This window comes from Carassius carassius, chromosome 6 (assembly GCF_963082965.1).
Source record: "Carassius carassius chromosome 6, fCarCar2.1, whole genome shotgun sequence".
Classification (NCBI taxonomy): domain Eukaryota; kingdom Metazoa; phylum Chordata; class Actinopteri; order Cypriniformes; family Cyprinidae; genus Carassius; species Carassius carassius.
Genome location: NC_081760.1, coordinates 31,120,797 through 31,138,653, shown reverse-complemented (window position 1 = coordinate 31,138,653; position 17,857 = coordinate 31,120,797). Strand labels below are relative to the sequence as shown.

The 17,857-nt window shown below is 39.8% G+C and overlaps 1 protein-coding gene across 1 annotated transcript; it reads left to right on the top strand.

The window, feature by feature from the left end:
- The first annotated feature begins 8,380 nt into the window (after positions 1 to 8,380).
- On the top strand, positions 8,381 to 12,156 carry LOC132141694 (uncharacterized). The gene is made up of 14 exons (XM_059551359.1): positions 8,381 to 8,446; positions 8,538 to 8,599; positions 8,761 to 8,861; positions 8,977 to 9,028; positions 9,119 to 9,288; positions 9,456 to 9,577; positions 9,710 to 9,771; positions 10,085 to 10,188; positions 10,301 to 10,346; positions 10,459 to 10,640; positions 10,830 to 10,951; positions 11,067 to 11,128; positions 11,274 to 11,514; positions 11,726 to 12,156. The coding sequence occupies exons 1-14, from the start codon at positions 8,381 to 8,383 to the stop codon at positions 11,819 to 11,821; spliced, it is 1,488 nt and encodes a 495-aa protein (XP_059407342.1). The 3' UTR covers positions 11,822 to 12,156.
- The last annotated feature ends 5,701 nt before the right edge of the window (positions 12,157 to 17,857 follow it).

Below are 17,857 nucleotides of genomic sequence, written 5' to 3'. Positions count from 1 at the left end.
TATGTATTGAAGTCCTTTAACAATATATTTTGTTTGTTCTGCAGGAGCACTTCAAACCAGATTTATGGCAGGATGAAATACAGCTTCCAGGATGGAGATGTCATACAACCAGTCAGCTTCTTCAATGAGCTACGTCAACCAACCACTACAACAGTGTTTCCAGAAACAACATTTGGTTTCTCTGTGACTCCTTCAAACTTTATGTAAGTGTTGTATTGCTTTTGTGAGAACAATAAAATAATTAAAGAAAGAATGTTATTGCAAAAATTTGATGTACATTAAACAAAAGTGGTTATATTTACAGATCTGGTTCAGCAGTGGTCACAAGCAAGCTGGTGTTCAGCTCCTCATCTCCAGTGCCCAGTGAATCTCTGGTCCTCAGTGCTATCAATACTCTCCGTCATTCCAGAGAGTCACAGCTCAATGAATCGGTGAAGGTGCTGAATGTCACCTATGAGAGTAAGTGTCATAATTTTCCCTTCAAAAGATTTTAAATGTGATTAAGTTATACAATGATGTATAATGGGCTTTTGACAAATCCTCAAACTACCATTTCCTTCCAAACAGAAATCTCAGAAACCTCCTATGCTGTGGTCTTTACTTTTAACGTAATTAACATCAGCATGTCAGAGGACCCTGTGTCTAGAGGCAAAACCAACCAGCAAGTGCAAGATACCATCAATGATGTGGTAAACTTAAAAAATGAACAGTATAATACATCTCAGGTTCAATGCCAGTCTTCTCCAGAAGTTTATTAAGTGTTTGATTTTCTCCCTTCAGCTGAACATTCTTCTGAATGAACCTGGCAGTCCAACTTTACAACCCAAGACCGCCAGCTTCACGTAAGATGCAAATGGATATTTCAAGCTTCACTTTGCCTCCATATATTATAGTTTATTAAATTACATTAAATTCTTTTAGTAGTAGTAGTAGAAGTAGTGTCAGCTGTGTAAGTAAAATGAATTATGTTTCAATATGGATTGAAGTCCTTTAACAACACATTTTGTTTGTTCTGCAGGAGCACTTCAAACCAGATTGATGGCAGGATGGAATACAGCTTCCAGGATGGAGATGTCATACAACCAGTCAGCTTCCTCAATGAGCTACGTCTACCAACCACTACAACAGTGTTTCCAGAAACAACAGCCAGTGTTTCTGTTACTACTCCCAACCTCATGTAAAATTTGGTTTTCTATTTTGAGAGAAATCATAAATGTACAACCATTTTTTCCTTTTGAAATTATGACTTGTACATTTAACAAAAGTGGTTATATTTACAGATCTGGTTCAGCAGTGGTCACAAGCAAGCTGGTGTTCAACTCCTCATCTCCAGTGCCCAGTGAATCTCTGGTCCTCAGAGCTATCAATACTCTCCGTCATTCCAGAGAGTCACAGCTCAATGAATCGGTGAAGGTGCTGAATGTCACCTATGAGAGTAAGTGTCATAATTTCGCCTTCAAAAGATTTTAAATGTGATTAAGTTATACAATGATGTATAATGGGCTTTTGACAAATCCTCAAACTACCATTGCCTTCCAAACAGAAATCTCAGAAACTTCCTATGCTGTGGTCTTTACTTTTAACGTGATTAACATCAGCATGCCAGAGGACCCTGTGTCTAGAGGCAAAACCACCCAGCAAGTGCAAGATACCATCAATAATGCGGTAAACTTAAAAAATGAACTTTATAATACATCTTAGGTTCAATGCCAGTCTTCTGCAGAAGCTTATTAAGTGTTTGATTTTCCCCCTTCAGCTGAACACTCTTCTGAATGAACCTGGCAGTCCAACTTTACAACCCATGACCGCCAACTTCACGTAAGATGCAAATGGACATTGCAATCTTCACTTTGTCTCCATATATTTTAGCTTATTAAATTAATCCAAATCATTTAGTAGTAGTAGAAGTAGTGTCAGCTGTGCAATTTCCATGAATTATGTTTCAATATGGATTGAAGTCGTTTAACAACACATTTTGTTTGTTCTGCAGGAGCACTTCAAACCAGATTGATGGCAAGATGGAATACAGCTTCCAGGATGGAGATGTCATACAACCAGTCAGCTTCCTCAATGAGCTATGTCTACCAACCACTACAACAGTGTTTCCAGAAACAACAGCCAGTATTTCTTTTACTACTCCCAACCTCATGTAAAATTTGGTTTTCTATTTTGAGAGAAATCATAAATGGACAAGTCATAATTTCAATAGAAAAAATGGATGTACATTAAAAAAGTGGTTATATTTACAGATCTGGTTCAGCAGTGGTCACAAGCAAGCTGGTGTTCAACTCCTCATCTCCAGTGCCCAGTGAATCTCTGGTCCTCAGTGCTATCAATACTCTCCGTCATTCCAGAGAGTCAGAGCTCAATGAATCGGTGAAGGTGCTGAATGTCACCTATGAGAGTAAGTGTCATAATTTTCCCTTCAAAAGATTTTAAATGTGATTAAGTTATACAATGATGTATAATGGGCTTTTGACAAATCCTCAAACTACCATTGCCTTCCAAACAGAAATCTCAGAAACTTCCTATGCTGTGGTCTTTACTTTTCACGTGATAAACATCAGCATGCCAGAGGACCCTGTGTCTAGAGGCCAAACCACCCAGCAAGTGCAAGATACCATCAATAATGCGGTAAACATAAAAAATGAACAGTATAATATGTCTTATGTTCAATACCAGTCTTCTCCAGAAGCTTATTAATTGTTTGATTTTCCCCCTTCAGCTGAACACTCTTCTGAATGAACCTGGCAGTCCAACTTTACAACCCAAGACCGCCAACATCACGTAAGATGCAAATGGATATTTCAAGCTTCACTTTGCCTCCATATATTATAGTTTATTAAATTAAATTCAATTTATTTAGTAGTAGTAGAAGTAGTGTCAGCTGTGTAAGTAAAATGAATTATGTTCCAATATGGATTGAAGTCCTTTAACAATATATTTTGTTTGTTCTGCAGGAGCACTTCAAACCAGATTGATGGCAAGATGGAATATAGCTTCCAGGATGGAGATGTCATACAACCAGTCAGCTTCCTCAATGAGCTACGTCTACGAACCACTACAACAGTGTTTCCAGAAACAACATTTGGTTTCTCTGTGACTCCTTCAAACCTCATGTAAGTGTTGTATTGCTTTTTTGAGAACAATAAAATAATTAAAGAAAGAATGTTATTGTAAAAATTTGATGTACATTAAACAAAAGTGGTTATATTTACAGATCTGGTTCAGCAGTGGTCACAAGCAAGCTGGTGTTCAGCTCCTCATCTCCAGTGCCCAGTGAATCTCTGGTCCTCAGTGCTATCAATACTCTCCGTCATTCCAGAGAGTCACAGCTCAATGAATCGGTGAAGGTGCTGAATGTCACCTATGAGAGTAAGTGTCATAGTTTTCCCTTCAAAAGATTAGAAATGAGATTATGTTATACAATGATGTATTACAGGCTTTTGACAAATCTTCAAACTACCATTTCCTTCCAAACAGAAATCTCAGAAATCTCCTATGCTGTGGTCTTTACATTTAACGTGATTAACATCAGCATGTCAGAGGACCCTGTGTCTAGAGGCAAAACCAACCAGCAAGTGCAAGATACCATCAATAATGGGGTAAACTAAAAAAATGAACAGTATAATATGTCTTGTTCAATGCCAGTTTTCTCCAGAAGCTTATTAATTGTTTGATTTTCCCCCTTCAGCTGAACACTCTTCTGAATGAACCTGGCAGTCCAACTTTACAACCCAAGACCGCCAACTTCACGTAAGATGCAAATGGATATTGCTATCTTCACTTTGTCTCCATATATTATAGCTTATTAAATTAATCCAAATCATTTAGTAGTAGTAGAAGTATTGTCAGCTGTGTAAGTAAAATGAATTATGTTTCAATATGGATTGAAGTCCTTTAACAACACATTTTGTTTGTTCTGCAGGAGAACTTCAAACCAGATTGATGGCAAGATGGAATATAGCTTCCAGGATGGAGATGTCATACAACCAGTCAGCTTCCTCAATGAGCTACATCTACCAACCACTACAACAGTGTTTCCAGAAACAACAGCCAGTGTTTCTGTTACTACTCCCAACCTCATGTAAAATTTGGTTTTCTATTTTGAGAGAAATCATAAATGTACAAGTCATAATTTCAATAGAGAAAATGGATGTACATTAAACAAAAGTGGTTATATTTACAGATCTGGTTCAGCAGTGGTCACAAGCAAGCTGGTGTACATCTCCTCATCTCCAATTCCCAGTGAATCTCTGGTCCTCAGTGCTATCAATACTCTCCGTCATTCCAGAGAGTCACAGCTCAATGAATCGGTGAAGGTGCTGAATGTCATCTATGAGAGTAAGTGTCATAATTTTCCCTTCGAAAGATTTTAAATGAAATTATGTTATACAATGATGTATTACAGGCTTTTGACAAATCTTTAAACTACCATTTCCTTCCAAACAGAAATCTCAGAAACCTCCTATGCTGTGGTCTTTACTTTTAACGTGATTAACATCAGCATGCCAGAGGACCCTGTGTCTAGAGGCAAAACCACCCAGCAAGTCCAAGATACCATCAATAATGCGGTAAACTTAAAAAATGAACAGTATTATATGTCTTAGGTTCAATGCCAGTCTTCTTCAGAAGCTTATGAATGGTTTGATTTTCCACCTTTAGCTGAACACTCTTCTGAATGAACCTGGCAGTCCAACTTTACAACCCAAGACAGCCAACTTCACGTAAGATGCAAATAGACATTGCAATCTTCACTTTGTCTCTATATATTATAGCTTATTAAATGAATCCAAATCATTTAGTAGTAGAAGTAGTGTCAGCTGTGTTATTTCCATGAATTATGTTTCAATATGGATTGAAGTCCTTTAACAACACATTTTGTTTGTTCTGCAGGAGCACTTCAAACCAGATTGATGGCAAGATGGAATACAGCTTCCAGGATGGAGATGTCATACAACCAGTCAGCTTCCTCAATGAGCTACGTCTACGAACCACTACAACAGTGTTTCCAGAAACAACAGCCAGTGTTTCTGTTACTACTCCAAACCTCATGTAAAATTTGGTTTTCTATTTTGAGAGAAATCATAAATGTACAAGTAATAATTTCAATAGAGAAAATGGATGTACATTAAACAAAAGTGGTTATATTTACAGATCTGGTTCAGCAGTGGTCACAAGCAAGCTGGTGTTCATCTCCTCATCTCCAATTCCCAGTGAATCTCTGGTCCTCAGTGCTATCAATACTCTCCGTCATTCCAGAGAGTCACAGCTCAATGAATCGGTTAAGGTGATTAATGTCACCTATGAGAGTAAGTGTCATAATTTTCCCTTCAAAAGATTTTAAATGTTATTAAGTTATACAATAATGTATAATGGGCTTTTGACAAATCCTCAAACTACCATTTCCTTCCAAACAGAAATCTCAGAAACCTCCTATGCTGTGGTCTTTACATTTAACGTGATTAACATCAGCATGCCAGAGGACCCTGTGTCTAGAGGCAAAACCACCCAGCAAGTGCAAGATACCATCAATAATGCGGTAAACTTAAAAAATGAACAGTATATTATGTCTTAGGATCAATGCCAGTCTTCTTCAGAAGCTTATGAATGGTTTGATTTTCCACCTTTAGCTGAACACTCTTCTGAATGAACCTGGCAGTCCAACTTTACAACCCAAAACCGCCAACTTCACGTAAGATGCAAATGGACATTGCAATCTTCACTTTGTCTCTATATATTATAGCTTATTAAATGAATCCAAATCATTTAGTAGTAGAAGTAGTGTCAGCTGTGTTATTTCCATGAATTATGTTTCAATATGGATTGAAGTCCTTTAACAACACATTTTGTTTGTTCTGCAGGAGCACTTTAAACCAGATTGATGGCAAGATGGAATATAGCTTCCAGGATGGAGATGTCATACAACCAGTCAGCTTCCTCAATGAGCTACGTCTACCAACCACTACAGCAGTGTTTCCAGAAACAACAGCCAGTGTTTCTGTTACTACTCCCAACCTCATGTAAAATTTGGTTTTCTATTTTGAGAGAAATCATAAATGTACAAGTCATAATTTCAATAGAGAAAATGGATGTACATTAAACAAAAGTGGTTATATTTACAGATCTGGTTCAGCAGTGGTCACAAGCAAGCTGGTGTTCATCTCCTCATCTCCAATTCCCAGTGAATCTCTGGTCCTCAGTGCTATCAATACTCTCCGTCATTCCAGAGAGTCACAGCTCAATGAATCGGTGAAGGTGCTGAATGTCATCTATGAGAGTAAGTGTCATAATTTTCCCTTCGAAAGATTTTAAATGAAATTATGTTATACAATGATGTATTACAGGCTTTTGACAAATCTTTAAACTACCATTTTCTTCCAAACAGAAATCTCAGAAACCTCCTATGCTGTGGTCTTTACATTTAACGTGATTAACATCAGCATGCCAGAGGACCCTGTGTCTAGAGGCAAAACCACCCAGCAAGTGCAAGATACCATCAATAATGCGGTAAACTTAAAAAATGAACAGTATTATATGTCTTAGGTTCAATGCCAGTCTTCTTCAGAAGCTTATGAATGGTTTGATTTTCCACCTTTAGCTGAACACTCTTCTGAATGAACCTGGCAGTCCAACTTTACAACCCAAGACCGCCAACTTCACGTAAGATGCAAATAGACATTGCAATCTTCACTTTGTCTCTATATATTATAGCTTATTAAATGAATCCAAATCATTTAGTAGTAGAAGTAGTGTCAGCTGTGTTATTTCCATGAATTATGTTTCAATATGGATTGAAGTCCTTTAACAACACATTTTGTTTGTTCTGCAGGAGCACTTCAAACCAGATTGATGGCAAGATGGAATACAGCTTCCAGGATGGAGATGTCATACAACCAGTCAGCTTCCTCAATGAGCTACGTCTACCAACCACTACAACAGTTTTTCCAGAAACAACAGCCAGTGTTTTTGTTACTACTCCAAACCTCATGTAAAATTTGGTTTTCTATTTTGAGAGAAATCATAAATGTACAAGTCATAATTTCAATAGAGAAAATGGATGTACATTAAACAAAAGTGGTTATATTTACAGATCTGGTTCAGCAGTGGTCACAAGCAAGCTGGTGTTCATCTCCTTATCTCCAATTCCCAGTGAATCTCTGGTCCTCAGAGCTATCAATACTCTCCGTCATTCCAGAGAGTCACAGCTCAATGAATCGGTTAAGGTGATTAATGTCACCTATGAGAGTAAGTGTCATAATTTTCCCTTCAAAAGATTTTAAATGAAATTATGTTATACAATGATGTATTACAGGCTTTTGACAAATCTTTAAACTACCATTTCCTTCCAAACAGAGATCTCAGAAACCTCCTATGCTGTGGTCTTTACATTTAACGTGATTAACATCAGCATGCCAGAGGACCCTGTGTCTAGAGGCAAAACCACCCAGCATGTGCAAGATACCATCAATAATGCGGTAAACTTAAAAAATGAACAGTATTATATGTCTTAGGTTCAATGCCAGTCTTCTTCAGAAGCTTATGAATGGTTTGATTTTCCACCTTTAGCTGAACACTCTTCTGAATGAACCTGGCAGTCCAACTTTACAACCCAAGACCGCCAACTTCACGTAAGATGCAAATAGACATTGCAATCTTCACTTTGTCTCTATATATTATAGCTTATTAAATGAATCCAAATCATTTAGTAGTAGAAGTAGTGTCAGCTGTGTTATTTCCATGAATTATGTTTCAATATGGATTGAAGTCCTTTAACAACACAATTTGTTTGTTCTGCAGGAGCACTTCAAACCAGATTGATGGCAAGATGGAATACAGCTTCCAGGATGGAGATATCATACAACCAGTCAGCTTCCTCAATGAGCTACGTCTACCAACCACTACAACAGTGTTTCCAGAAACAACAGCCAGTGTTTCTGTTACTACTCCCAACCTCATGTAAATTTTGGTTTTCTATTTTGAGAGAAATCATAAATGTACAAGTCATGATTTCAATAGAAAAAATGGATGTACATTAAACAAAAGTGGTTATATTTACAGATCTGGTTCAGCAGTGGTCACAAGCAAGCTGGTTTTCAACTCCTCATCTCCAGTGCCCAGTGAATCTCTGGTCCTCAGAGCTATCAATACTCTCCGTAGTTCCAGAGAGTCACAGCTCAATGAATCGGTGAAGGTGCTGAATGTCACCTATGAGAGTTAGTGTCATCATTTTCCCTTAAAAAGATTTTAAATGAGATTAAGTTATACAATGATGTATTACAGGCTTTTGACAAATCTTCAAACTACCATTTCCTTCCAAACAGAAATCTCAGAAACTTCCTATGCTGTGGTCTTTACATTTAACGTGATTAACATCAGCATGCCAGAGGACCCTGTGTCTAGAGGCAAAACCACCCAGCAAGTGCAGGATACCAGCAATAATGCGGTAAACTTCAAAACTGAGCAGTCTAAAAAGGCTTAGTTTCAATGGCAGTCTTCATGAGAAACTGATGAATGGTTTGAATTTTCCCCTTCAGCTGAACACTCTTCTGAACGAACCTGGAAGTCCAACTTTACAACCCAAATCATCAAACTTCAAGTATGATGAGTCTATTTTATAACCTTTTTTTTCTCACATGAAATCATGAAAATAAATAAATACATTTCCTAGAAAATTCTCAGTGATTGATCTGTGCATATTCAGTTATGTCCTGATACTGTATGCAACAGATACTGTATGATATTGTTGTTTTTCTATAGGAGTACATTAAATCAGATTGAGGGCAGTATGGTGTACAACTTCCAAGATACAGATTTCATAAAACCAGTCAGTTTCCTACAGGCACTTAATTCATTGACAGGTTTGTCAAAACTGTAAATCAAACAATGCTTTTATTTTTTTTAAATGTGTTGCTCCACAAACACCAAATACAGTAACTGCAAGCCTCCTCCACTAATCACTACTTCATTTTACAGTCTTAACAACAGCTAGCACTCTGACAACAAGTACAACTTCTCCACCAACATTGTAAGAGCCATGATTCCATTGTCATTTTGTAAAGGCCAGTTATTTTATGAATCTGTCTTTACATTCCTGTTATTCTATCATCTTTGGTAGGTTGGGGAAGGTTTATATAAATATTCAATTGGTGTTTATCACATTGGGCCAAATACCAAGTGAAACCATCATTCTACAGTTGGCCAAATCTTTGATTAGCCCACGTTACAGCACTAAAGAATTCTCAACACGAACCCAGGACGCGAGCCTTTTGAATGTCACCTATACAAGTGAGTTTTTTTCTCCTTTTTTGACTACTTTTTGTTCTGAATTAGACATTTGTGATGTATACAGTATATACAGTACTGTGTTGACCTATAGTAGCATGCTTTTAATGAACATTTTTGCCACCAACATATAACCACACAACTAATCATTTTCTGTTGTTTGTTTAAAGGAATTAATGATACCTCCTATACTCTCACATTTGGATTTGAAATCAGCAATATATCCATGTCTGAGAAAATTGAACTAAGGAATGAAACTTACACTTCAATCAAAAGCACTATAAATGGATTAGTGAGTTGGAGACACTTTTACTTAATGGTTTTCCAAAAAAACTTGCTATGAAAATGAATTTGCCTTATTCTAATCACATTAACTTTAACATTAATAAACATTACTCTCTTTATTTTTTACTCCACTCTCCAGCTTAACGAAATCCTAAAAGACCCCTCAGCTTCTCAGTTTGATCTCCGTCACGTTGAATTCAAGTAAGTTCTGAATCTGAAGAAATGTCTTCCCTGATAGCACATGTACATCACAGAGACTCTATTTGACGTCTGCATTTACATATGCAAGATGTATTTTTTAGAGTTCTTGCTTATCTGCAATACGTCTATAGGATGTTTATGATTTAGAATGTATGTAAAACTGACATCTTGCTGATGTGCTATCTGAGGTTAACGATGGTACAAAATGTGCTTTTATCATTGAGTAGTTTTTGGTGTGAGTAAATGGCTTATGAGGTAAATTTTTTTTGATTACCACTTTTGTTCCTCTTTGCATGTTTGAATCTTCACACAGGGATAATAGCACAGTGATTCTTGCCAGTGTTCAGTATGTTTTCTCAGAAAGTGACTTGAACACAAATAGCACCTTTGTCAAGGAAATATTCAAAGCGAATGAAGGTATTACCACATCCACACCTGTTGTCACATTTTATATGCCTTGCAATATAAATACCCCATACTATAATTTAAAGCATGATTCTTCTCTACTAATCATTACTTTATTTTACAGTTTTAACGACAGCCAGCACTCTGACAACACCTTCTCCACCGAACTTGTAAGAGCAATAATTAATTTTCTCTTTACATTGCTCTTTATTATCATCTTTTGAAAATAAATGGTAATATGAAATAAATTATCCAAATAAGAAAATGTATCTTCTGTTGCAGGCTTGGGAAGGTGATCATATACATCAAGCTTGTGTTTAGAACGCGGGGTGCTATACCAAGTCAGAGTGACGTTATACAAGTAGCTAACACTCTGTTGAATGGAATGAAAATGAGAACTAAACGAGCCCTTACAACAAAAGATTTTACTGAACTTGTGAGCTTTGTAAATGTCACCTATACAAGTGAGTTTTTCTCTCTTGTCTTTTTCATGGTGCATATAAAATTTTAATGCAAATGGTGTACATTATGTAGTAAGCTTTTATAGCTTCTTTTGCAAGAAAATCAGTATCCCTGAATGGATAAGTGAAATTTCATCATCCGCATACCACTCCACAACTAACTATTGTTTTGTTTTTGCTTTCTTTCTAAAGAAATTGATGATTACTCCTTCTCTCTTAACTTTGGATTTGAAATCAGCAATGTGTCCATGCCTCAGAACCTTGAATTCAGGAATGAGACCTATAAAGTGATCCAGACCTATATGAATTCATTTGTGAGTTACACACATTGAGAAATTGAGAATAGAGAAATTGTTTTATTTCAGTCACAATAACACATGATAATATTATAAACAAATTAATCAATAGAAATGTATTTCTGCATTTCAGGTATCCACAATCCTAAATAAAACAACAACTACTGACTTTAATTTCAATCAAATCGTTTTCAAGTAAGTTCTGGCTCAGTATATGTACTGTATGTATGTATGTATGTATGTAAATATATATTTAATGAGTAGATTTTGGGTGAGGGAAGGGAAGATCAGTTTATTTATTTTGCTTAATTTCTAATTGTACATTTACATTTCTGCACAGGGGTAATTCCACCGTAATTGAGGCCAATGTAGAGTATGTTTTCACAGACAGTGACATCGGCAGTTTCAGCTTGGTCACAACTTTGCTCGGATTTACTACAACAGCCGCTCCAACCACCTTTTACCCCACAATTCTGCACACTACCATTTACAACAACAGTACTAATGCAGCTTGGGTTGTAGCTATCATTGTCCCCTGTGCTATTATCATCGGGCTTGTACCTTGCTGGATTCTTCTTTGCGTAAGTATTATGATGACTGAATGTCAAATATGTGCATCGGAAGTAAAGTGATTAAAGACATGTTAATGCAAGCTTTACTATTTTGTCTTAAAATAGACTTAAATCTGCCTTTTTATTTGGTTTATAATGTACAGCTGATTAAAAGCAGTTTAAAGTGTATGAAATTACCTTCCATGATGCTAACTCTCACTTTGTCTATGTACGTGTTCAGTGTTTGCTGTGTGGTTGCTGTGCAGCAATCAGAAGACGTTGGCACAGAAGACGGTCATACAATGTGCAGTACACCACTCGAAACAGTCTCTTCTAGAGATATTCAAGAACAAACTTTAAATGCTTAAAAGTGTATTAATTTTCCTATATTACTTGGTATACAGGACATCTCCAAATGTGATGCAACTGTGATTTAGAAAAAAAAAAACGACTATTTAAGGAATAATTTTATTTATTTGAAAATTATGTTAAGTAAAGTAATGATAATCTTGTTTTCTGAATGTAAGATTTATTTGGTAGTATGTATATAATGTTATGGGACAAATGTAGAATGGGTTTATTCACACTTCATGTACTTTATCTTTATCTAAAATAATATATTTTACCCTGATGACCATTCCACAATTAATATTATGAGACTGTGTAGTTAAAAACTGTAATTCAATAAAAAACAAACAAAAAAAAATACAATATCAATATGAGAACATTATTGTATCCATATTTTTTTTACATATACTATACAGAGCTTTATGCTTTAATATGTTTGAAAATTCAGTTGGGCCCATCCCACCAGTCCATGCTGTCTAAACGCTCCACCAAAGACAGAATGGTTATGATGATTGGTGAAACACCTTCAACACAAACTAAGACTCCATTTCACTAAATGGGTGTCAGCCATTTTGCAGTGCTGTCTGACTTCTCTGTGAACAATTTAAAAGACACACCTAAAAAAAAAACAGCATTGAAAACAATCACCATTTCATTCTACTGTTCATATAGAACGTTTCTGAAGATTTAATCATAATAATTTATTTCAATTTTAAATAACTGCATGTCAAACTGTCAACAGAAAATACAGCACAAAGGGTTAATATACAATACTTCTAAACAGGCCCGGTTCTGCTGGGGTAAGCACCCTTAAACGAAATCAAAAGCACCCTGAGTTAAAGCTGTACAAATGGCATTTTATTGATATTGCAAACTAGCCAGTACATTATGGTTTGTGCTTAGGATATCGATTTCTGTTTTAACGTGTTTTTGCAACGTTGAGCAATTTAGCCAATCACAGACATATATACTATCTGTTAATTTCTCAAATCAGAGGCATTTAAATTAGAATCCACTCACCGCTCAAATCGCAGGAGGTTTTTTCATAGATTGTGTTCAGTATAAATAATCTCATTACAGGGGCGTAAATCATGCACTTTTTCGGGTAAGTGTATTCACATTGAGGTTTTCAAAAGCCAGTGTAAATAAATATAGATTTCAGTTTGTCCAGACAGGATGGTCTGTGCATGATCTGATGTTTTATTCGGACACTATGACGTCAGCCAATCAGGTATCATGTTCTAAAAACACCCTGATCTGGTAACTCACATTACTTTCCTGAAGAGACCTATACTTGGTTACATACATAACCTTAGACGTTCCTCTTCAGAAACTCGAGCTGCTTCGAGAACGAATGGGGAACGAGAATGCCCACGCCGCCAGACTTTCAAATCTCTGCCTAGTGTGGAAGAGCACAGCTAAAGCAAGAGAAGGAGCGGTTGAGAGACCGGAAGCTGAGAGTTGTGCCTCCTCAGAGACAACACTTACAGCCTCTAAGCTCCATGCGGGGGCGCACCCTCCGCCTGCGAGAGGAGATCTCTCCTGACGGGAACCTCCCATGCAGTGCCGTCAAAAAGAGAAATCAGGTCCAGAAACCATACCCGGCCCATCCAGAACGGGGCTACTAACAGCAGCCGGACTCCGTCCCGGCCCACTCTCTCCAGAACTCCCGAGAGCAGAGCAATCGGGGTAAAAATGTACAGATGAAGCCTCTGCCATGTCTGTACTATGGTGTCCAGCCCCAGTGGAGCTGGATGAGTCAGAGGAAGCCAGAGGGGACAGTGCGATGTCTCTCGAGTCGCAAACAGATCCACCCGAGTCTGGCCAACATCTCCAACTCTGCTTCATCACCTCAGTGTGAAGCTGCCATTCCCCGGGCCTTGGCCCCTGTCTCAACAGGATGTCTGCTCCCATATTAAGATGCCCAGGAATGTGAACTGCTCTGAGCGATAGGAATTCGTCCTGGGCCCACACAAGGATCTGGTACGCTAGTTGTAAAAACGGCGTGAGTGCAGACCTCCTTGGTGGTTGATGTAAGAGACCACCGCTGTGTTGTCGGTGCGAACCAACAAATGGTTACCTCTTAGGTATGGGAGAAAATAACAAAGTGCACGAAGCACGGCCAGCATCTCCAGGCAGTTGATGTGCCATGTCAGATGGCGACCACTCCACAGACCAAGGGCAGGGTGGCCACTCATGACCGCACACCCCAGGCGGTGAGGGACGCGTCCGTCGCTAGCATCACGCGGCGAAAAGGAGCTCCCAGCACCGGGCCCTGGGACAAGAACCAAGGCTTCCTCCACATATCCAAGGCACGTAGGCAGTGCCGCGTGACCTTTAGCATGCGAAGTGGGTTTCCCCTCAGGGAGAACCCCTTGGTCTTGAGCCACCACTGTAGGGGTCTCATGTACAGCAGGCCAATAGTATTCACGTTGGACGCAGCTGCCATCAGACCCAGCAATTTCCGTGACTGCTTGACAGTGAGTGACCGGCCTTCTCTCACTCTCGTGACTGCAGTGAGGATCGACTCGATCCGAGCAGGTGACATACGTGCCTGCATCGTGGTCGAATCCCACACCATGCCCAGATAAGTGGTTCTCTGAACTGGAGAAAGCACACTTTTCTTGGCGTTAAGTCTTAAGTCCAGCTCTTTCATGTGAGTGAGAACGACACCTCGGTGCCGAACCATCATCTGCTCAGATTGAGCTGATATCAACCAATCGTCAATGTGGTTGAGTCGTGAAAGTGTGGGGTGAGAGTGCAAGGCCAGTGGAAGATCCGTTTTGGTAAGCTTTTGCCCCCAAAAGCAAACCTCAGCAGGCCAATAGTATTCACGTTGGACGCAGCTGCCATCAGACCCAGCAATCTCCGTGACTGCTTGACAGTGAGTGACCGGCCTTCTCTCACTCTCGCGACTGCAGTGAGGATCGACTCGATCCGACCAGGTGACATACGTGCCTGCATCGTGGTCGAATCCCACACCATGCCCAGAAAAGTGGTTCTCTGAACTGGAGAAAGCACACTTTTCTTGGCGTTAAGTCTTAAGCCCAGCTCTTTCATGTGAGTGAGAACGACACCTCGGTGCCGAACCATCATCTGCTCAGATTGAGCTGATATCAACCAATCGTCAATGTGGTTGAGTCGTGAAAGTGTGGGGTGAGAGTGCAAGGCCAGTGGAAGATCCGTTTTGGTAAGCTTTTGCCCCCAAAAGCAAACCCCAGGAACTTCAGATGAAGAAAGATGGAGATAAGTGCATCTTTTGATAGATCGTGACACACCAGTCCTCGGACTTGGCCTGTGCAGGCGGGCTAAACTTCAGTCCCCTGACTGAGAGGTTCAAAAAGCACAGATCTAGAAAAGGACACAACACCTCATCCTTCCTCGGAACAATGAAGTACCGGCTTTAGGACCCGGACTCTGCAACCCAAGGAGGGACCACCTCGATGGTCTCCGTCCTCAGAGAGAGTCTACTTCTGTTCCATTACCAGAGCCTGCTTGGGGCCCACCAGAACTGGATTCTGTGGCCTCTTACTACAGTGTGCAGGACCCACTGAGACACATTTGGCAGTAGTTTTCACGCTGCAATATAGTCTACTAAGGGAATCAGCCTCTCAAGACTGATCTCTGGTTGCATCAGAGCAATTAGCTCGGTGGCCTGAAGCGGCGCACCGCAGGAGACGGCCGAACTAGCTGCTCTGGAAACCTCCCAGGAGGTCGCAAGCCTCTTAGCACCGCTATGTTTCCGGGCGGTAACTGAGAGAAGTGCTCGCTGGATACCACTGCGCCCTGGAACACCGGCAGGGTTGGCAGATCGATCTCCTGAGGGCACTGAGGTGAGACGGGCACCATGTAATGCGGTGTACACCGCTCTTCCCCAGAGGGGCCTGCCCTCCGAGGTCCTGAGCTGCAGCATCAGGACTTTTGTAGCTGAAGTCTCCCAAAAAACGACGGTCCTCAGACCCACATCGTCTGCTAGGAAGCCTAGACCAGAGCCTGCTCGGGGCAGGACCCCGTGAAGTACACTTGGCAGGGGCTCCCGCACCGCCATGTGACCTCCTAAGGGAACCAGTCTCGCGAGACTGGCCTCTGGTGCGCCTAGAGCCACTAGCTCGGTGCCCTGAAGCGGTGGACCGGCAGGGGACGACCGTACTAGCTGCTCTAGAGTCCTCCGTAGAGGTAGCGAGCCTCTCAGCACCGCTATGTTTCCGGACAGTAACTGAGAGAAGCGCTCGCCAGAGATCGCTGCGCCCTGGAACACCGGCAGGGTTGGCAGAACGATCTCCTGAGGGCACTGAGGAGAGACGGGCACCGTGTAATGCGGTGTACACCACTCTTCCCCAGAGGGAGCTGGCCCTCAAAACGTCCTAGGCGTCAGGACGTTATGATGAAGGCTATCCAGCGAAAACAACGGTCCGTAGAACTGCTTTCCACTAGAAGCCTTCGGCCTGGGAGCGCCACTTTGACTCTAGCGTCTGCGGAGTACAAAAGTGACACCCCCGGCACGTGGGGCTGGAACACGGTTGGGAATGCTCCGCCAAGCAGCCCCTGACTGCCTCAACCTCCTCAGAGGAAGAGCAATACACACGTGTTTTCACACAAGAAATCACATCCCTAGAGCCCCTGTACATCTAACTTCCCATAGTCAGATAAACATGTCATTTTATTCCTTAGAATTAAATGTAGTCAGCAACCAGACTAGTCAACACGGTCTGGTGTGGAAAAAACTCACATAAAAATGAAACAATGTAATACACGCGTTGCCTCGGCAGCGCTCTTGTCTTTTTTTTATTTTATCTTATATATATATATATATATATATATATATATATATATATATATATATATATATATATTAGGGGTGTAACGGTTCACAAAATTCACGGTTCGGTTCGATACAATACACTGGTGTCACGGTTCGGTTCGGTACGTTTTAGATACAGCAAAAAGAAAAAAATGGCAGATAAATTTCCTTGATTTTTAAAAAATGTTTTATTTATTAAAACTAACAAAGTATGTTTTTTTTTTTTTTACATTGAACAATGATGGAGCTATTCTTTACCCATCTTCTATGGTGTTGTCTTAGCAGCATACTGTATAAAACAAAAACAGCTCCTTATAAAAAAAAAATGAAAATGTTATATTAGTTATGAACAAATACAAAGATGTAACTTTTTATATGGAACTCTATAACTCTTTATATTGAGTGTGTTTTTACTCAATTGGTTCTCTATAGGGCTTATGTTTTTTGGAACAAAGCAGGAATTGCGGTCTGTCTGAAATGGGCTCGTTAAGGAATATTGTAATGGGGCTTAATTACATTAAGCATGTTCTTAAAACCTACGTTTTCCACTACAGAGCAAGGCGCTCGCTCACTCAGTACGCGCTGAAGGCTCGTTGCAAAATGGCTAATGCGTTTAACAGACCAGAAATAGAAGATCCTCCAATAACCAACAGGTCTGGTGTTTGGGTGCACTTTGGATTCCCTGTAAGCTATAATGGTGGTGATAGAATGAATGATAAATAGTGAGGTCTCATATCCGCGTCTATAACGTAAATGTAGCCGTCTTTTCCCAGATACTGACACACTAAGGTGATGTCGGCGTAAATGAGTTGACATGTTTCAAGTATTCCCGCTGGTGTTTTTTTTTTTTTTTTTGTATTCCCGCTGGTGTAACGTTACCCTAGATGCGACATATCGTTGTTTTTTTTATCCACCACTCTCTTGCCATCACCATTGTAGCTTACAGGGAATCCAAAGTGCACCCAAACACCAGACCTGTTGGTTATTGGAGGATCTTCTATTTCTGGTCTGTTAAACGCATTGGCCATTTTGCAACGAGCCTTCAGCGCGTACTGAGTGAGCGAGCGCCTGACTGAGTAGCCTAACGTAAACATATAAGTTGGTGTTTTTTTCTTCTTCGGGGGTGTCAGGGGCGTTGCCTGTTACGTCATTTGGGTTATTGGGCTACCTTGTTGAACGCATATCATTATATTTCACAATTTTTTTTATTTTCCAAATATAATT